The 22,930-nt window shown below is 35.6% G+C and overlaps 1 protein-coding gene across 1 annotated transcript in view; it reads right to left on the minus strand.

Moving 5' to 3' along the window:
- The window catches only part of RSF1 (remodeling and spacing factor 1), a 153,127-nt gene that overhangs the window by 13,916 nt on the left and 116,281 nt on the right, over window positions 1-22,930 (minus strand). The window contains exons 6-13 of the mRNA XM_055416058.2: window positions 18,111-19,855; window positions 16,165-16,371; window positions 14,173-14,277; window positions 12,884-12,963; window positions 7,571-7,625; window positions 6,513-6,622; window positions 2,149-2,216; window positions 398-605 (exon numbers count right to left, since the gene is read on the minus strand). Coding sequence (XP_055272033.1) covers window positions 398-605; window positions 2,149-2,216; window positions 6,513-6,622; window positions 7,571-7,625; window positions 12,884-12,963; window positions 14,173-14,277; window positions 16,165-16,371; window positions 18,111-19,855 — 2,578 coding nt within the window. The remainder of the gene's footprint in view (window positions 1-397; window positions 606-2,148; window positions 2,217-6,512; window positions 6,623-7,570; window positions 7,626-12,883; window positions 12,964-14,172; window positions 14,278-16,164; window positions 16,372-18,110; window positions 19,856-22,930) is intronic.

A 22,930-nucleotide genomic window follows, 5' to 3' on the forward strand; every position in this document is an offset into this window, starting at 1 on the left:
CCCCAACCCAAACCCCTATAGGTCACCAGAAAATAGTTTCTAATTACTTATACCTGCCCATTTCTCACATTTGACTGGGAACCAATGCCAGGTGCATGGGTTCAATCCTTGGTCATGGAACTAAGATCCCACATGCTGCATGGCTTGGTCAAAAAATAAATAGTTGCTGCTGTTTAGCCGCTCAGTTGTGTCTGACTCCTTGTAACCCCAAACACCCATAAAACTTTGTTTTAATCTAGAAAGAGCCAAAATCAGCATCGTTGAATCTGTTTGAAGTACCCTGAAAACAGACCATCTACATGCAGAACAAAAGCCCCATCAGGGCAGGGCCAAGTTTGGTTGGAAGCCCTGTTCAAGCCGCGAACTAGGGAATGGGATCTACCGACAGACCACGCACCCATCACTGATCTTGAATTCATCCTCGCTCTCCTCTTCATCCAGGTTGCTGTCACTGTCCAGATCATTCAGTCGCCGGCGTTTCTTCCGGCGAGCAGCAGCTGCCCTCTGGGGTCGTTTATTTTCTTTTCTTTCTTCATCCAAAATAGTAGAGATGTCTTTTCCACGGTGGCCTGTGATGGTGGAGATATCTTTTCCTCGGCCAACTCCTGAGTCCAGGGGCAGGGACATAGGGTTGAGGGGAAGAGAGGGAGGGAAAGAGAAAGACAATTCTATGTTTATTAAAAGTTTCCCTTTAACATCTACAGACTGTCCTTAGAAGCTTTTTCATTTGATTTATTTTCTTCCTAGAGCTATGCAATTTTCTCACAGCTTTAACTGACAGAGTTTTCAAGAAAGTTTTACATTTGTTTATCCTATTAAATGGGGCTTTCCAGGTGGCTCAGTGGCAAAGAATCTTCTTGCCACTGCAGGAGATGTGGGTTTGATTCCTGGGTCAGGAAGATTTGGAGAAGGACGTGGCAACCCACTCCAGTATTCTTGCCTGGGAAATCCTATGGACAGAGGAGCCTGGCAGGCTACAGTCCATGGGATCGCAAAAGAGTTGGACACGACTTAGTAACTAAACAACAACAGCCTACTAAATAGAAGTACACTATGTACAGAACTTCTTCCTAAAAAATTTTGATATGACTCACAGAATAATCATCCTTTTAAAGTATATAATGAGTAGGTTTTTCAGTATAGTCACAAAGCTGTGCAACCATCACCACTAATCCCAGAGCATTCTTATCATCCTCAAAAGAAACCTCGTACCTATTAGCAGTCACTCAAGAATCTCTTCTTGAAAGTCGTTTTTTGGACATGGCTTTAGAAAGAGACCAATCTTTTTTTTAAACTGTGTTTGCCAGACAGAGAAAGTGAGAATTCAGCAGCAAAAATGTAAATAAGGTACAAATGTCTGGAAAAGCTAGTGACTTCTTCAGTTTGACTACAAATAGCCTACTTATTACTAATCCATGTAGGAGTTTTCATAATAACCAAATGGAAATAATCATCTTCCACACTGAAGTACCGGGAATTCCCTACATAGCTTTTTAATTATCTTCAAATACTTCAACTTTAATGTTACTCATTAAAGACTATGAAATTAATAAACTGGCTTTTAATTGAAAACAGATTCAAATTATTGATTTTTGTGACTGTAGCAGCAATCATTTAAAAATGGAAAGATAATCAAAGTTTTCTCTTTGGAAGCAGAAGTAAATTTTTTCATCTAGGGATGAAGAATTCTATTTTACATTGGATTATAAAATAATACTACTTTTAAAATAATTGGGCTTCCCTAATGGCTCAGAGGGAAAAGAATCCACCTGCAATGTGGGAGACCTGGATTCAATCCCGGGTTGGGAAAATCCCCCAGAGGAGGGCATGGCAACCCATTCCAGTATTCTCATCTGGAGAATCCCCATGGACAGAGAAGCCTGGCGGGCTACAGTCCATGGGGTCGCAGAGAGTTGGACATGACTGAACAACTAAGCACAACACACTTTTAAAACAATTAGTAAGCTCTGAGTCTACACAGAGGCACCATGTTCACGGATTATTTTGAATCTCAGTCAACATCAGTAGTGATCCTGATACACACTGAGGAGAATGAGAAAATATGCCTGCTTACTGCTCTTTAATCAGGGCATTTTAATTAACGTACTGGTCAAGTGAGATGAAGAAAAGAGAATGATAAACATGTACCTCCTCCATCAGCCTCTTTGATATCATCTTCTATAGCTTCATCAATTGCTTCGTCAAACTCATCAAATCTAAAATACATACAACAATCACATTATAGCCTGTCCTGGCATACGGATTAGGAAAATTGCCTCTAAAATAAAAAAGGCCAGAATATGAAACTGCTCTCTGCTACTTTAGGGCTGTGGAACTTGGATTAGATCACCCCATACTCCTATTAACTTCAATTTCTTTGGTACAACAGAGTTTTATAAATCAGTATCTAAGTTGTTGTTATTTTACTTGTAAAGAGTATCTATACCAGACGTCAAGAAGTATTTTTTAAAGGTCCAGATAGTAAATATCCTAGGCTTTGCAGACTATACTCAACTCTGCCACCGTAGTGCAAAGTCAGCCACAGACAAAAAGTGAATGAATATAACTGTGTTCCAATAAACTTTATTTTTTAGACACTGTGATATGAATTTCATGTGATTTTCAAATACTTTTCTCCTTCTGTTTTCTTTTCTCAACCATTTATAAATATAAAAGCCACTCCTAGGCCATGTGGTATACACAAACCAGTAATGAGCTGGACTGGCCCACAAGTCATAGTTTGCTAACCCAATTATACAAATCATTGACAGAGTAAACTGAACAAACTTAGTATTCCAGAAATAATACTAAGTGTGAGGAATATATTATTGTTGCTCTTAAATATTATATTATCATTATTACTGAAATTCTTATACAGACAGTCAAAATTTTAAAATTAGGTCAATGTACTTTTTCTCAAAAGGGCTTTTTCTTCCACCTAAAGAAAAAAAAAAAAAAACTAGATGATTCCTAAGATTTTTTTCACATACAAAGCTTTCACTTTAGAACTGAGGTGATGAAAAGATACGGGGACTTGTTGAAGACTATGCTAAGCATAGTAATTACTAGGCTCATGTGGCTATTTATATTTAATTAAAATAAAAAATGCTATTCCTCACTAGCCATATTTCAAGTGCTCAACAGTGACATATGGCTACTGATTTCCATACCGCACAACAAAGAAATAAAACATTCCCATAACCACAGTAAACTAGATAGCATTGGATTAAAGTTATCCAGTGATTAACAACACAGAGAAGACTAATAAACAAATATTTTGCCCTTTGGAGTTGAGAAATACATTACAGCTACAGACTTCCTTTCTAGGAAAATACATATACTTATAGAAACATAAAATTTTACATATTTCAGAGGAATCACAAGTTTCAGGCTAAGAACTCTTCTACAAAATATTTTTAAATGCAACACTTTACCTCCAATCTTTTCATATAATGCTATGAAAAACATCCTTGGAGATGTAGCTGAGCTTTTTCTGAAGAGGAATTCTGAGAAAGACAAAAATCTGTCCATCTATTCATCAGGCTACAGATAAAAAGTTAATGGAAAAACGGGAATTCTCCCAAGGACATGATGCAGCTGTAGAGTGTTATAATAATCTAGTTCCTTTTTTTTTTCTTCTGAAGTAGAAAATTTTTATTATTGCCAGGCAAAGGGGGTCATAGTTAATGCCCTCAAAACTGTGTCCCCAACAATCTGTTTCTTTGAGCCACTACTACCTTCTTACTGAGACACTGTGTTTTCAAAATTCAGAGAATATCAGAACCTTTGAACAAAGGAAATTATATCAATAAGCAAGAAACACCCACCCTTGACTAGAGGATCTAAGTCATTTTTAACACAAATAAAAAGTTTTGATTTACATTTCAGACTCAGAGTTTGCATAAGCTGTTGGACACAACTCCCTACAACTTTACTTTATCTTCATTGTTTTCAAAGAATGAGGAACCTGTGTCAACCATGCAGTCTAGGTATGATATGGACCCTTTCATAGTCCTGCTTTTGCTTCAAGCCTTACTCTTCATTTAAATTTCATCTAAACTCTATCCTTAATAAACTCTTCTATTAAGAAGAGGTGGCAAGAATACACAGAACTATACAAAAAAGATCTTCATGACCCAGATAACCACAATGATGTGTTCATTCACCTAGAGCCAGACATCCTGGAATGAGAAGTCAAATGAGCCTTAGGAAGCATCACTACAAACAAAGCAAGTGGAGGTGATGGAATTCCAGTTGAACTATTTCAAATCCTAAAAGATGATGCTGTGAAAGTGCTGCACTCAATATGTCAGCAAATTTGGAAAACTCAGCAGTGGCCACAGGACTGGAAAAGGTCAGTTTTCATTCCAATCCCAAAGAAGGGCAATGCCAAAGAATGTTCAAACTACCGCACAACTGCACTCATCTCACGCACTAGCAAAGTGATGCTCAAAATTCTCTGAGCCAGGCTTCAACAGTAAGTGAACCGTGAACTTGCAGATGTTCAAGCTGGATTTAGAAAAGGCAGATCTTTTTCAGTTCTTTTGTGTATTTTTTGCCACCTTCTCTTAATATCTTTTGCTTCCGTTAGGTCCATACAGTTTCTGTCCTTTATTGTGCCCATCTTTGCATGAAATGTTCCCTTGGTATCTCTAATTTTCTTGAAGAGATCTCTAGTCTTTCCCATTCTATTGCCTCTATGTCTTTGCACTGATCACTGAGGAAGGCTTTCTTATCTCTCCTTGTTATTCTTTGGAATTCTGCATTCAGATGGACAATATAGTTCTCCTACAATGCTTATTCTGATTATGTAAATTTGTTCCAACATGACTGATATATTAGGAAATACTTCAAACATAACATGTATTTCATACTTGCTTATATGTAATTTTCTTCATGAGAAACACTAGGTAAATACAGAAAACTGCACCAGCTGCATAGGAATACACAAAACAAACACGTGCACATACCTTATAAATATCTACCAGCTACCTAATCTCATTACGTGTGATATAAGCTACAACCATCTGCACAACTTTCTGGATGATTTAAAAAACCCTTCATGCCACCATACAGTAAATGACAAACTGCAACTCTCCTCACAATCACTTCTGCAGACAAGTTTCAGGGCTTTTTCAACATAAAATGTCATTGTTTACTGTAGTATTTATGTTATCTCTTAACCATTTAACATGTGTCAAATGGTATTGCCATTTTATAAATATTTTTTAATGTGTCACTAATGAAATTTTTGTTTGCCTCTAACAACATGTTTTCCATAATCCCTATGGCTTTTATTGTGCTATTCTGTAACTATGGCAATTTTCAGGAATGTATTGGTTGTGCTGTAGTACAAGTGACTTTAACACTTGAACTTTCCACTAGGTTTTGACTTCACTAGCTGTAATAATTTTATTTTAAAAAAGGTACCTTTTCTTTTTCAAAGTCTTTCTTTTTTAAAAAAGGATAAGACAGACACCATTCCCATAAACATTAAGGATTTTACTCTGACTGATCTAATGCATTTTATAAGTTTTAATAGTAACAACAGAAACTACACAAGGGGAACCCTTTCATGATCACTGATGAAAGTTTATAAACAGGAAGCAAGCTCAAAGTTCTATGAAGTCAAATTTGCTTCTCATCTCCAGTTATTCAAGTTAAAAGACTTTTGTTGTTGTGTTAACAATGGTCTAAAATTATTAAAATATCAATTATTTATTATTTGAGTGAGACAGGGTGGTTTGGTGGAGAGAACACTAGATGAACAAACAATTAGAAGATAAGATTTTAGTCCAGGTTTAGCTGCTAACAGAGTGACCATGGAAAAGTCTCTCTGTGGTGTATTTCTGAAGGCAGATGGTAAACCAGATTGCATTAACTGAGTCCTTCAATAGGCACCGATGGAGCACTATGCTGGCTGTAAAGAACAGAGGGATACATAACACGGGCATGGTACTTCCCTTCATGTTAACAGCGTAGTGCAGAAGAGCAACATTAATCAAAAAATAAAAGTCACAATTGTTACAACTACAGAAGTAGTCTCAAGGAGAAGAACTGGTTGCTATGAGGGCATATAATAGAGGGATTTGATTAAGAGAAGGTTGTTATTTAACAAGGTTAAAAAAATAGAAGGGAATTTCAAGGCAGAGTAATCAGTCTGTACAAAGAGACTGAAAGAAGACAATGTGGCTAACTTGAGAGTGGGAAAAATGTGGATGAGGTGGAGCTGAAAGGCCAAGAGCAGGACAGACTATGCCGTGCCTCTGGGCCTTGTTAAAGGCATCAGTCCTCATCCCCAGAGCTATAGAAATCGGGCAAAGTATGTTAAACAGAAGAGGACAGCATGAACAAATGTACGTTTGGAAAAGATGATGTTGGCTGCTCTAAAATTCTGATTGTAAAGACAGTGAATAAGAAATATATATACAACTTCTAATGATTACTGTAATGGTAAAATTAAGGTTGTCTTAAAAACAGTTTCCACTCTTTCATTTCCACAGATTTCATACCTGTAACTTATACACTTCCGTGTTCTTGTCGACCGTCTTTCAAGCAAGTTTGCTTTGGATTTTTTTGAATCTTTTTTCTTTTCTTCATGATCTTCTGAAAAATCTGGCTCCTGGTTTAAAAATATAATGATAAACATACAGGTTATTATGACAGAACAAAGTTCCTTGGAATTAACAGCTTTCTAAAGTCAGTCTAGGCAGCATATATGGAAGGTTAAAAAAAGTGAAACGGTCGCCTCAAAACTGAATCAACAGGGCAACATTTAGTATAGAGATTAAAAATAATACTGCTGGGTCAAAGGATGAAAATACTTCCGTAAAAAACTTATGTTTTTGTAAGTTTATAGTTCCCTCTTTTAAAACAATCATGATGAAGTCTACCTACTAATAACCAAAGTTAACACACATAGTCAATAGATATGCTGAATAAATGAAATAATGGATTTAGAAGAAGAAAGGGACATGGTGCTCCAGAAAAATAACTAACCAGACAGGTGATTTCAGGGCATGATTTAATTAAGCCTGGAATCAAACTTCATTTGAAATTAAGAAAATGTCTTCATTTCAAATGACAACCATGTCATATATATTTTCACTCATGAGATACCTTTCTTAATTATTAGTTAGATTAATAAATGCAAAACAATGATATCCCTTCAAAGAAACCAAACTGTAAGAACACAAATTGGTTTCTGATTACCCCCAAAAGCAGGAAATAAAAAACCAAATAGCCCTGAACCATTTTTTAGTCACTTTACATAAACAGCACATAAAGAAGCTAAAAACAAATTACCCAATTTAGGGTAAAAAATCACAACATAAACCCCATAGGGGTGAGCTGTAAACTTGGTTTGGATGTGATGTTACATTTTGGGGCTATCTGTACACACATAATTTCAATCATAAGGGAAATGGGTGATTTTCTGAAAGTGCTAAATTTCATTTTTAATAAAATTGGTGTATTATATATTTAAAACCACTCATATAACAAAGTAAGTTAAATTTTAGAACACTTTTGGCAGTTTCCTGTCTAAAAATACTATAAACTGGAAACTTACTTGTGGAGGAATGATGTTTTCAATACTAATACCCACATACACCAAGCGTTCTTTCCTTTAAAAAAAAATGACAAAAGAAATAAAAATGTAGTTTTGGAACATACTAATGTAAATATTTTTAATAGCATATAGGTAATGTCTCTGAATAGTCTAACTGGCTTGAAGGACTCCCTAGAGATATGAAATGTAAAACTTACTTCTTTAAACTTCAATTTACTTCATATTATACTGTATTCTTACATTTCATGTTAATGTGGCTTGTTAAAATTATTTAGAATACAAGTTTGTTTGACATGAACTATGAATCTGGACTATTTCTAAAGGCTCTTTTCAAAGTTTTCTATCAAATTACCCTGTACACGGTTGACAGAAGGATATTAATAAACCTTGTGTTAGTAAAAAAAAAAAGCATACAAAGTGAGATTTGCTAAAAATAAAACTTATGAAAACATTACTAACATAGGTAATACTAAAATTACAACTTTACGGTAATAGCAGAAGCTAGGTCATGAACATATTAGTTAATATCTATGAAACTTATAGTATTGGTATCTGTGGCAGGCACAAAACTTTCTAAAGGTATGAAAATCTCAGCTGCAGAAGTGATTGATACCAGGTAATATAAACCTTTGAAATGAAATAAACAAGGAAATTTGATGAAAAGAGCTATGCTGTGACTCACTGATGAAGTGATTAAATGAAATGTCAACTCTGATCGGACAAACTGTATCTTTGTTATGCTGCAAGTTCTCAGCAATACCATATGTAAAAGATTCTAAACCCATTCACTTCTTGTTTGCAGAGAAGAAAATCAGCAACACAGTTATGTATCTCTGCACTATATAGGATGCTTACAAAAAACTTATCTTCAGAGTCAGTTAAGACTTTTCCAGGAAATGTGGATTTATGAACACTAAAGATACTTCCAGAGTTTCCCTTCAAATAAACCTTTGTTGCTTTTAATTCAAAAAATTTTACACCAAAAATTGCTGTATACAACAGTAGTTTTCTCTGGTTTTCCAACAGTTAATTCCATTCACCAAGGACAACTGAGCTCTTACATACACATGCCACTGTATGTTCCAATAAACAGAAATATAATAGTAACCACTCTTCCATTTGTGATGTCCTACATAGGACATTAATGATTTAGTTGTGTAGGCTCTTCAGAACACAGCCTTTACTGCCCTATAAACTCTGGGTCCTACCAACAAGAATTTTACAGTCTTTTTAGAGACAGGTTATGAAGCTATTAGGCTTCCCAGGTGGTGCCAGTGGTAAAGAACCCAACTGCCAATGCAGGACATGCCTGAGACAAACATTCAATCCCTGGGTCTGAAAGATCCCCTGGAGGACAGCATGGCAATTCCCTCCAGAATTCTTGCCTGGAGAATCCCATTGGACAGAAAAGCCTGGCGGGCTACAGTTCAAAAGGTCGCAAAAGTTGGACACAACTCAAACAACTTAGCACATATGTATGAAGCTATTAAATAAAAACTGGCATATAAAAATAATAAAATTATTTCAATCAAAATCTGTTTTTTAAAAGCAGTACAGTTAATGCACTAAAAGCCAGGAAAGGAAGAACAGTACTAACTGAAATTAACAGGGAGGGCTACATGGATAGTCAAAACTTCAGCTGTTATTAAAAATGTCTGACACGTCTCAACAAACCAAGTTTGTTGTGATATCAATTTCCTCTTTTATACTGCAAAAGCTTTATTTTCACTTGACCATTATTTCTCTTCTCAACTCAATGGAAAAAACATATAATCATGTTGCGTCATAGTCATGATTTACGTCAGACTTGGAAATCCAAAGGCAAATAAGTCATGGTTCTTGCCCTCCCAATTAATTAACAATTGACTGTGCTCCATATGAACAGGTATAATGGAACTGTGACAAAAGAACAGATTTTTGTTTAAAGAGCTGAAAATTTGGAAAGACCTTAAATAGGTGGTAATATTAATATCTGAATAAGATCTTAAAGGTAAGTATCATTTCTCCTCAAAGCATTTTCTGGCTCAGTAACCTTATGGAAAGTTACATCTTCCATTCCATCTCACCACACAGCTCAATGATCATATGGGGCTCAGACCTTACTATTACCACATGCCTTCTAAGGTTTCAACTTCAAGGAACCGGTTTTCTGGTTTCTGCTGAATCACTTTCCAGCTGATTCCCTCTAGTACACTGACTTTGACAATTCCTTGACTCCACTGGAACCTCTATCCATTGACCCTACTCTCTATTCACTGTCTGGCAATCCCTTCGTAGCCCTACATCCCCCCTTACCTGGCTTAGACTTCATGGTCCATCATTATAAACACTCCTTTGCATACACTTTCAAATTCCTTGTCTTTTTCTCTCCTTCCCTCTGTTACATTACCTGGAAAATGCCAACCCTGATTAAATCCAACTCTGTGCTAGCAAAGCACTAGTAACAGTACTCTGGAAGTACAGAGCTATTGGAATTCCCAATAATTTCTGGCACCAAGTCCTGGAAGGGATGTTAACAAATCAGTTGCATGGACTTCTGAAACATCGGACATCACAAAGCATCACAGTTCCAGTTCTATAGACAGTTGCTGGCTAGTTACTAATTATTCACTGACACATCCTTCTTTTTCATCACACCAGAGCCATATATTATATACCTCATTTTGATTACATTGCCTGGCATAAAGTAGGTGCTCAATAAACTTAAGAAACATATTTTGCTCTTGAGAGCTTCTAATATAAACATACATTAGGAGCTGTAAATAATAAAGGCTATGCTAACCAGATTCTGGGGGAAAATTAGCTAACAACAGTAACGATTCGGTTAACCTGCCTTGTCAGAATGGTCTCTCAAATAGGATTTAGTGTGTGATCTAAAGGCACACACAATTACAGGTGTCCTCTTAAAGGATGACATTTAAGTAAAGAGGATTATCAAGGATAAAAGAGAAACTGGATGAATTAGTAAATGGGATACCAACAGTGTAAACAAATATTGTGGCACATTTTAACATAAATTTCTAAAATTTAAAGTATTTCTTAACTATAGCAGCATATCGTAAAGCATAGAAGGCAAAAGTAAATGCTCACCAATCTTTCCACATATAAACCCGACAAGCATCATAGGCCTCCAAAGGACAAACAGATACAATGTGAGTATGAGACAAATTCTTAGTGGTTTACATTCTTGGCTTTTAGAGAGAATCCATTTTCTTCCATGCCCTTAAAGAATAAGCCTATTAGCTATCTACAATGTTACATCAGAACATGAGAAAACCACTCATTTCTCAGAAGGGCAGGTAGATTTCAGGAAGACTGAGTCCAATTTTTAATTATGACTTAATTATGACTAATTTGAAGCACCTTTAATTTGATCTCTTCCAGTGTCAAAAATTAGTGTGTTTTAGTCATTCAGTCATGTCTGACTCTTTGCAACCCCATGGACTATAGCCCGCCAAGCTCCTTGGATGGGGAATTCTCTAGGCAAGAATACTGGAGTGGGTTGCCATTCCATTCTCCAGGAGATCTTCCCAACCCAGAGATCGAACCTGGGCCTCCTGCACTGCAGGCAGATTATTTACCATCTGAGCTACCAGGGAAGCCCATCAAAAATTAGGACAGGAGCAATTTGCACATCAAAACAGTCTTAGTAACTGTATACAGGACTATCAGTGAGAGTTCCTAAATATAAAGGTATTTAGACAACTGATTAATCCATGTCCCCTGCATTAGAAGCACTGACCGTCAGGGACATCCTTGAACCCATTTTTAATGTTCCCCTTTGTACAGAGTAAAGTGTGTGGAATGAGCAGACTGCCTGAAAGCAAACTAAATTTTTCAGGGTAATACTATGTGATAGCAGTAAAAGTTAAAGTAGCAACAAATGAGGGCAACACTGCTTAGATTTTTCTCATATTATGAATACATGGGCATCAGGTCCTACTGATTAAGACTATGAAAATTATCTGCAGCCTCTCCACTTTATTATCAGGATGACTGATCTAGTTCAGGCCTCACTGACTCCCACAGACTTTATTCCAATGGCCTTAATGCTAATTCCTTCTTCCTGCTGTTATCAGGGTATTTTTTTCTGAAATAAAAATCTGATTATGCATATCTCTCCTTTGATGGTTTCCCCACTGCCTCTAGAGAATAATTTAAAATTTCCAGCCAGTTATGCAAAGCTGGTCACAATCTGGCCTCAGTTTCCTTCTTAGCTTCATCCCCCACCACTCACTCTCACATTTACACTCTGTCTATGCGTTTATTGTGCTCTTTGCCTGAAATACCCTTTCTCTGCTTGTCAGTCTGTATAACCTCTAGTTACATTCCAAGGACTTCCCTGATAATCCAAGCACTTGGAGAACTACAGTGCTCCTCCACAATGTTCCAATATTGCTCCAAATGTACCTCAGTCTGTGTACTTATTTGCATCACTGGTTCATACATAGAAGATAAGCTCCAGGTAAGCAAGAGCTTTGTTTTACTCATCTTTTCTCTTCAGTTTGGAACACAGTAGGAAAGAATGAATATTTAGCAATAGACTAATCAAAAAAGGTACAAAAAATTATAAATAAATACAAATTTACTGTCTTGATTATGAGCTTCCTATAAAGATTAAACTCAACTCCAATCTTACCTCCTCCAAGAAGCCTTCTTCTAACTGCTGCTATGGTCTAACTGCTTTAGACCATACTGCAGGGGCATATTGAAAAGGGAATCATTGCTTACAGTCAGTAAGATCTTTACTTCACCAATGCTAATTCTACCCACCCAAAGAGATGCCATGGGAAACTAAATTGTAGACCAATTCTTTGCATTTTCTTGAACTCCCTACATACTTAGATACATATCCTCCACAATATCTGGGCCAATACTTATTCAGAGTGGGTTATAATAAAAACTTTAGATCAGAGATTGGCAAACTTCCTGTAAAAGGACAGATAATATATTAGGCTTGGGTTATATGGTCTCTGTTACAACTATCAACTCTGTAGCTGTCATGTAAAAGAAGTCACAGATAACACATAAACAATGAGCATGGCAAAGGTTATTTATGATCAGTGAAAATCAGAATATGTAATTTTGATGTGCCATGAAATATGACTTTTGTTGTTTTTTATTTTTTTCTAATCATTTAAAAACAAAAAAAGACCCATTCTTAGGTGGCAATACGAAAACAAGAAGTGGGCCACATTTGGCCCACAAGTAAGAGTTACCAATCTCCACTTTATACAGACACATTAGTCTATACTGGAAGATAATTCTGATGTCAAATTCCCAAGTGAAACATTAACACACATATCACAGTACCTGCGTTCAGCACGCTCCTTCTTCTTTAAGGCAACATCCAAATCTTGCAATTGTTCTTCTAATTTTTCACACAGTAATTTCTGAAAACATAAAACAGATGAATGTCATCTTAAACACCTTTCCACAATCACTTATCTCTTGCCTATTAGCTAAAGCTGCAGTGCTAAGAGAGCTAATAAGGGGCCACAGAGAAAACAGTGAAATGTTCCTTGTATTTAATTAAAATAAAGAATGCCACTTCAGTTCATCCACTGAACTGAAGATGGGCAGGGTGTCTTTGAAGTAACACACAATTTAAAGAAACTTACAGCTTTGTCAAGAAACACATTCTATGCCTACCTTGCTGGCAGTAATTAATGTTTAAAATAGCATTTGGTTCAGCATATATACATGACAGTGATTAAGAAAACTTTTTAAATCCCAAGGCATTTTTAAGGAAGAAGGTTACATGTACGAGAAAATATGATGGTGCCAATCACTGTTTGTTTTTTTTTTAAAAGAATGGAAAATCATGCCAAACAGTTACTAGGTCAAAATAGAGCTGAAGAATATAATTGTTAGAGTGATGCTAAGCCAAATAATTCCACTTAACTAAAAAAATGCAATAAAGACCACCATCTTTTGGGGTGTTTTTTGAGCCATGCCACACAGCTTGTGGTATCTCAGTTCCCTGCCCAGGGATTGAACCCGTGCCCCCTGCAGTGGAAGCACAGAGTCCAAACCACTGGACCACGAGGGAATTCCCAAATTTTAAAGCAAAATGAGACTGGAAAGGACCTTTTGAATAAAAAAAAAATATTCTGCTTTTCAGGTTTTAAAAGAAATCCACCAAATCAAGATATGAGAGAAACAGAATCCATGATTCTATTCATAGTACCATCATAATGGTCCATAATTTATAACATCCTCTATAAAACTGACAAAAAGAAGGTAGGCAGAAATGAAAAAGATGATGAAACAAAGGGATAAACAACTGAAAGAAACTTATTTCATGGAGGGGAGAGGTGGTTGTGCCTTTAACAAATGTGAGAAAAAATAAACCAGAGATTATAATTTTGTAAAAACAAGAGGTCCTTTGAGAATTGCTTTGGGGAAAAATAAAGGGAAGACCTATAAGATACTAACAAAAGGTAGTTTTTAATCAATAGCCTCTACTTTTATAGAAATTTAAAGAAGAGATAAACAATATCTATAAACTGAAGATTAAAATGTTTAGTGGCTGTCAAGAAATACTAATTTGAATATAGAAGCAGAGACTGGAAAACCAAAACTGTGCTGGGTTGTCATACATGCTGGCAAGGGGGGCAGAACCATTCTCCATCTGGAATAATCATTAGAGGAGGGCGAAGGCAGGCAGTGTGGTATCCACTGTCACAAGAGTCACACAGAAGGATCTGAAATAAACCATAGATTAATGTCAACCTATCATTATGGGTAATATTCAATAACTCAAGTTAAAATAAAGACATTTCTATATATCTTAGTATGATACTAAGAAATATACTATATTATACTCTTTATCTATACTCTTTATCTGCATAAAGCATAATAATAAAAACCCTCAGTTAATTAGGAATTTAAGAGGTCTTTTTGTTTTGGGGCCATACCACAAAGCTTACGGGATGTTAGTTCCCTAACCAGGGTTTGAACCCTCATTCCCTGCATTGCAAGGGGGATTCTTAAACACTGGGCCACCAAAGAAGTTCCCAAGGACCACATCTAATTCAGTATCATTCTCCTACCACTTAACAAACACACAATAGTGGCTTTAGATTTTTATTTGAATATTATCCTGACATATTCAGCATATGAAATTAACCATATCTTGGATCTTCAGTTTCCAACGGCATTCTCTTTGGCATAGTAATCAGCAAATGGGATCTGCAGAGCAGTTACTAAGATAATCAAATAAAAATCCTACGTATGTTCTAAGAAGAGTGCAACTATCGCCACCTCCTGGAGGTCATTTCTCCTTACTTCATTTTACTTCTCCATTCTTCACACTTCTTTGTCACTGTCATCTATTACCACCTAGTGTGTGCCCAGTCACTCAGTTGTGTCGGACTCTGATCCTGTGGACTGTAGCCCGCCAGGCTCCTCTGTTCCTGGGGATTCTCCAGAATACTGGAGTGGGTTGCCATGCCCTCCTTAGTCAAAATGCATTCAATTTAAAAAAAAAAAATTAGGAAATGGTAGGTAAAGAACACAAATGTTTATTTTTACTTGATTTAGAGAGCAGAAAAGACCACTATCACAAATCTTCTTTGCCTTTCTCCACTTAAAAATCTTGACTTAATTTTTACAGTGAAGATCATAAAAATATTTAGAAGTGTCTTCTCAGTGTAATTTTGACATCTGTTCTTTTCAGATCTGTATCTTTTCCTTAAACCCTCTGAAACTACTGAGATATGATAAACTTCACTGATTAATTTAGCTTCCAGATATGATTTTCACATTTAGGAAGAAAACTGCAAGTTAAACCACAAATAGCTTTATCTCAACACACAAGTATCAGGAGCTATTCTGAGCAACTTTACGTAACTTGTTTCTGCTCTACCTATGTGGAAGCATCTTTATGTCTTTCTACTTAATAGGTAGAGCTTGCTTTCGAAGTCAAATCTATTCAAAACAGAACAGCTGGGCATAACAAGAGTGTTTCTTCAACAGGTTCTTTAGAAAGCACTCATAAACTGCAAAAATATTTATCTAGGTCAGGAAGTGGATTTTCTGATTTAGGCAATCTTTGAAGAACTTACTTTCCAAATAAGAAAGTCCCCTGTAAATCTGTCACTATTTTTCTGAATATATCTGGTCTATAATTACCCTCTTAAATTTTTTTTTAGAACTATCCATTTCTAAAGTTTAAAGCCCTATTGGGTTATTACTTATTTATGTGTTTTTACAGAAAGGCAACAAGCCCTTCAGGTCTTACTTAAAGTTGCCACTTCAGAAATATCATTATAAAGTAACTTAAAGGGAAAGAACAAAATTTTACAGAAAAACAAAAACAAAAAAACAGAATAGGAATATTTGAATAAACTAACTGATCTGTAAGAAGTGATCAACAGCACATCCTTAAGTGGAGGAAACATCATTACAAAGCCAAGTAAGAAGGACAGCGAGATCCTGATCCTCCCTAGCATTAGGTTATTATCTGAGAATAGAAATAAAGGATTTTGCACACAAAAAATTGAAATCATGATCAAACCCAGATAAAAATGTTTCAGACAACCACAGCATGGCAATAATCTGAATACTGTCCATACAGATCAGGTACATACTAGCTCAGGATGGTTTGGAAGGCCACATTTTTTGCATGGTTCATCATCATCTGCTAGGATGGCTTCTTCACTTTCCTTTTCTTCCTCTTCTTCTGAAGCTGCAGATGACTTTTCACTGTCAGACCCTTCACTTTCATCATTGCTGGAGTATTTCCACCTGCCACGTGATCGAGAACCAGTCCATCGAACTTTGCCTTTGGGCTTTACCTTGTATAAAATAAATTAGGACAATTTGATGTAATAACAATGTAAAAAAAACCCCAACACACTTCTGATTACATATGCATTGTGGAATATTTAGTGAATATACAAAGAAGAAAATAAAAATTACTGTAGTTTCATCAACAGATATACTTACTATTAAATTTTGGTATATATTTCCATTATTTTTTTCTACTTTTTGGGAGGGGAGAATTATAATGAACATTCTGTCTTATTAAATTTTGCCCTAGTGATAAAATATTCTAACATTGTGTGTGTGTGTCTGTGAGTACGTGTGTGTGTGCATATATATTTTATATATATATAATATGCCATCACATAGCTATATCTAATCCACAACTACACAGACATTTAGGTAGTTTTCCATTTTTTCACCTTCATAAACAATGTATCCTTACAAATATAAAATTTTTACACAAACCTTTGTGGTAGGATAAATTCCTGGAAGAGGATTCTGGGTCAAAGGTCATGTACTTTTCAAAGGCTCTATAATTGAACACTGACTATATTCTCACACATTGTTATATTAAAAACTTATTTCTTATATCAGAGAAATGAATCAGAACTGCATAAAAATTTCTGACAAACTTAATAAATATATTATTCAGAGACTAACGTTACAATGTTGGGAACTGCTTTCTATTGGTTGGCTTCACAATATTTTAAGTCATATTTAAGTTCATTCCTACAGTTTAAGTCCTCACCAAAGACCAAAATAACTCTAACAGGAGAAAATTTTTTAAAATAAAAATTTAGTATTTCAAGGAACTAAGGACCACTTATAATTAAAACTAATGTTATCACTTAAATAAATCAAAAACAAAAGAAGCACTTTTTTTTAAAAGTAGTACTTTAATTACAACAAATTTTCCATAGGCTGGCTAAAGACTTGTACCAGGTTTCGCTTAAAATAAGAGGGTCATAGAAGAAAAAAAAAAAAATCTGGCTCTAAGACAATAACTGAAATGGGGAAACAGAGGCTCTAACACTGGCAATGAGAGGGTACATTAATGGGGCCTTTTTAGAAAGCAAAGAAGCAAAAGCAATCAAAACTTAAAATACATATGTCCCTTGACCCAGTAATTCCAATTCTAGGATTCTATTCTAAAGAAATACTCACTCATGTCCAAAAGGATCTTCAATGCAGCATTGCCTGTAACAGTGAAAAATTGGAAACAACCTAAATGTCAATCAATGAGGGAGTAGTTAAACTGAGGTACATCCACACTATGGAATACTATGTGGCCATCAATAACTGAAAGTAGACTCTATCTACTGATATGGAAAGTGTTCAGACACACATTGTTAAGTGAAAAACTCTTAGGAAAATGAATTTATCTTTTAAGTGCATGGGAAATATTTATAAACACAGACATGAATATATGGAAAAAAGACCGAAAGAGATGCAGCCCAAACCGTTGATAGTGTTTGTGAGAAATTTTCATTTTTCAAATGTTACAAGTTAGGTATTACTTGTAGAACTTACAAATAGAATATATTTCTACACTGCCTATAATAGAGAAAAAGTTTAAAAGATGATACAATCTGAAATTTAATGTCTGGAGATAACTAATAAGACATCTCAGATATAGGAAGAAAGGCTTTTTTTGTTGTTGCTGTTTTGTCTTCGAGTGAGTTGTTTTAGCCAAAAGCAAAAAGCTATGAACACATAAAAGTCAAATATTTCTAATAAAAACTAAAGCTCAGAGCAGGAGAAATTTTACCTTGGTTACTTTAGAATTTGTATCCTTGTCTGCTTTTTTCAAATTTTCTTTTTTGTCTGTCTTTTGCAAAGCTGCTGACTCTTCTTCTACTTCATCTTCTTCCCCTCTTTTTTTATCAGCTTTCTGATCTCTGATTTCAGCCACTTTTGCTGTGGGTCGAGATATTCTCGGAGACCTCCTCAAAGTACGACCAACATTTGTTTTCTCTTCTTCCTTTTCTGTCTTCTCTTGCTTGGTTTCTGGCTCTAAAATTTTGGGAGGAGAATCTGACTTCTTTTTCCGACTAGATATCCTAATTGTTAATTTGATGCCTTCTTTCTGCCTTTCTGAGGTTATCTCTGTGTTTTCTGAGGCAGTGTTTTCTTCTTCAGGAATCAACTTATATTTCAATTTGCTTTTTTGCATAGAACTCTTTGTCTCAGAAGGATCACCTGTGCCAGAGGTCTGGGCATTGTCCAGATTATCCACTTCTACCTTTGTTGATTCAGAATCCACTTTTAAAATTTCTGGGTCTACTTTCTCTAGGGACTGACCTTCAAGTGAACTTGTATTCTGACACTCAACTTCTGAGGCTAGCTTCTCACAGTGGACAGTCACGTTAGATAATGGATAAGTTTCAGCTGCCTCAGGAGACCCGGCCTTTACTGATTCTACAGTTGTCTTTGGAACCTCCTCTGGTATTGGACTCAATCTTTGTGTGTCCTTATCAAGAAAAGTCTTTTTGGACTTTTCAAGACACTCTAGGACTGGTGGGCGCTTATCCTTCTTACTTTTCGGAGACTTCTCTTCAACTCTCATACTATAGGATTCAGTGGTAGATAAAGCAGTTTTTAAAGAGAGATCCTTTGCTATTTCAGCAGTCTCAAGAGAGGTTTCCATTTCTGAAGGACCAGTTTCCTCAATGTGCTCTTTCTGACTCTGGGTCTCTAAGACTGATATCGAATTATCTGTATCTTTCCCTAAAAGGACCACTTCTTTTTCAGGATCACCTATTTTTACACTCTCAATGACAGAATTTACAGACTCTGCTCCATTTCCCTCCATGATGACACTTCTATCCTTAGAGAGGCTGCAACTATCTTCCTTGGTATCATAAAACTTTGTCTCCATCTGTTCTGTCTTAAAATGTGGAGCTACCTTTTCATCACTAACTTCTCCATTTACCAGCTGTTTCCCTTCATGACCCAAAGCAGTGATTGTAGATATCCTTTTACAAGTCTCTTCCTCTTGTTTTATTTCATCTTTCAAAAACTCTTTTGTTGGAGTAACTGATTTACACAAAGGTCCTTTGATTGGACTATCAAAATCATCACTCAGTTTAATTTCTCGTTTTTTTAGTGGAATCTTGGCCTGCTGGTCATTTTTAAGTTTCTCGGTTTCTTCAGTAGACTTTTCAGTAATTTCTTGAGAAGATTTAACATTGCCAACAAAGTCTAGCCTCTCAGGCTCTAACTTCTCCATACTACCTTTGATATCTCTAGGATCTGCTTTACATTCTTTCATTTCCACTTTTACAGGTTTGACATTTTCCTTGAAGGAATCACTTTCTTCTTTGATAATCTTTTTTTCCTCGCTTTCTGGCAAAGATTTTTCTAGCTTCACTATGACTGGCAGTTTTACAAGTTCCTTTTCATCGTCTTTTTCTATTTTCACAGTAGTCTCTTCTAGAGCACTGGGTGTAGAACATTTTTCTGAATCTATTGGCCGCTCTTCACTTTTCGTTTTTGCACTTCTTTTCTGTTCCTCTAAAAATAAGAAAAAGTTTACATGAATCTAAGCATTCAAGACTATAAAATGTATAAGACATAACATAAAATGTATTTCCATTTGAAGTTTCTCTCTTAGAATAGGTGGCTTTTGTCACAGAATATTTGACAATAAAAGATGAAATCAGACAGGAAAGAAAATACCAAACTCTGAAGTACAACTTTTAGATATTAAAAAACTTATTTAGAAAGACAGATTTCTGCTTTATACTTTTAACTTCAATGCTCTCAATGAAATGCAAATATTTATACAGCTCAAATAATTTATTCAAGCTCAAGTGATGGCTCAAAACTATGAAACTAAGAATACATCATAATAAAACATTTCCAAAAGACCATATTTGTTTCAAAAACTGACAACTGTTCTCTCCAAGTTATAGAGCAGTTCATTTCATTGAGGAAACATGAAAAAGGCAGTGGGGAAATGTTTTATGTTTTAATCAGGTTACAAAAGTAACAATTCTGTACAGAAAATGGAAAATATGCCCACAATCTGAATACCTACAATTAGTATTTTATTTGAGGTTACTTCTTCTAGTTTTATGTATTTTTGACAAAGTTGGAATCATACTGCCCCATTTTCCTCACTGAAACATTAGCATTTTCTGACAACATGAAATGTCTTCAGAGAATTGGATTTAACACTCCTTAATGTGATTATATTACAATTTACTTTATCAACTGCCATTAATAAACATTTCAGAATTTAACATATTTCAAAGAAACTATGTTTAGCTGTTAACTCCTCTTTTTACCTTATTGGCTATATATTTACAACTTTTACGGAGTACCTAACACTGCAAGTTTAAGTATAACAAAAGTCGTATTTAGTAAATACCATAATCTTTCAATGACATTACAGACAAGGCATATATGTTTTAAACTTCTGCTAAGAGAATCTGAACCATGTTTTCAGAATTCATTAAGTACTAATTTTACCTATATGTCCCTCACGCTACCCTTGCAATGGGAAAACTTTGATTTTAAATGAAGTTTTACCAAGATAGGAATTAAAAATTTTTTTCTGAACAGATTCCTGCCAAGTTGATACAGCAGACAGTTTCAAAATTTTCATGGGAATAAAATGTAATGGAGAGAAGTGAGATAAAGCCTTCTTTAAACTGAGAATTCAGTATTACTTTTAAGAAGTATTTTTATTACAAATCACCCATTTTGTTTACGTTCAATCATAATTGCAAGTAAAAAAATTCAAAAACTGCTGATACCCACTGAGAACCTGAAATTAGAGTACTGTTCCACCCTCTTTCCATGGTCACATACTAATTTAAAAATATGTATGTCACTACGAAAATTAAAGACACAACAGGAATGATCTAGTCTGAATGTCTTCTGTTTCCCACTTATTAAGCAGGTTCAGTAAATTCCTATGCATTGACATTGGTTAGTGCATCAGAAAATCTAATTCAACAAATATCTTGGATGACGATTAAAATACAGATTACCATCTTTATCAATAACTTTAGCTTAATACAAAGAATATACAGAAATACAGAACACAATTTAATGTTTTTTTAATACATTTGGTTCAAAAAGCAACTCAGGAGCTCATTGTGACTCTCACCAAAGGCAAAATGACACTTTGTTTTTGGGGAGGTGAATGATTAAGTCCTTTAAACTGATTCTGATCTGAGTAACAACATGACAAAACAAAATGAAGAGTAACATTAGGTTGAGACTCCTAGGTTCAATAATCCTAATTCAGCTAGTGGTATATCTCTGAATATCTTACAAACTCAGTGATCCTCACTTCTTCATATAGAAACAAAGCAGCTTACTAAGTGACCTCAATAATTATTCTTCACTGTCTTGTATTTCTCTTAGTCCCAAAATATTCAATATTTTTTGGCTTAGCTCTTATAGAGAAAAACATGACAACAATTACAATTGTAGTTCCTGCAGATCACATGGATGTATCCCTAAAGCTGAAGACAGGAAAACCATGACATAAAATGAAACTTTAAGCACTATCATAATTGGTAAAAAGGTCATTCAGTTATATAAGCATTTTCAACAAAGTTTTGTCAAAAGCATACTGTAAAGGAAGATGCAAATGAGTTTAAGAGACATGAAACTTGAAGTAACAAAACTCAAGGAAAAATCCACCTCCAAAATCACAATGAAGAAGCAACGTTGCTTGACAAATTTGAAGGGATTCAAGACAACTATTACCTGTTGTGGGTTTCTCAAGCACACTCATTCATTTACTCAACAAATATTTACCAATCACCTATTATGTGCTCTGCCACCCGTCCCAACCAGAATCACCATGTAATGAAACACTGACTGTTCATGTAAATTACAGTGAAGGACATTGCTAGCTGCCTATTCAGTCTATCTTCTTTCTTAGTACTAGAATTCTGATTTTGTTCAGGAAAGTACTTGCCGCTTCAGAAACCTTAAGGCTAAGGGTCATTTGAACCAGTTCTGGCCAATGAGATGCATAAAGAAATCTATTGGGTAAGACTTACAGGGTTCAGTTGACCTATGCCTTCTGCCCTTTCCCCTTCTTTCTATCCAGAGTCTGCACACAATACCTGAAAAGGGAACAATCAAAGCCACATGCTAAGGATGGCAGACTAGGAAGGGTACTTGACGGCACTACGGAGCTGCTTAACCAGACCTAGAGTGCTCACCACATGACTTTTTATTATAAGAAAAAAATTTACCTCACATGTGTCAGAATGGCCATCATCAAAAGGAATACAAATAACAAATGCTGGTGAGGACGTGAAGAAAAGGGAACTCTCGTACGCTATTGGTGGCTAAGTAAACTGGTGCAGTCACTCTGGAAAACAGTATGGAGGTTTCTCAAAAAACTAGCAGTAGAAATACCATGTGTGCTCAGTTGTTCAGTCATGTCCAACTCTTTGCAACCCCATGAACTGTAGCCCGCCAGGCTCCTCTGTCCATGAGATTATCCCGGCAAGAATACTGGAGTGGGTTGCCATTTCCTCCTCCAGGTGATCTTTCTGACCCGTGGATTGAACCCATGTCTCCTGCGTTAGCAGGAGGATTCTTTACCACTGAGCCACC

Source organism: Moschus berezovskii, chromosome 25, assembly GCF_049115385.1.
Source record: "Moschus berezovskii isolate FMDL1 chromosome 25, NW_MosBer_1.0, whole genome shotgun sequence".
NCBI classification, from domain to species: Eukaryota; Metazoa; Chordata; class Mammalia; order Artiodactyla; family Moschidae; genus Moschus; species Moschus berezovskii.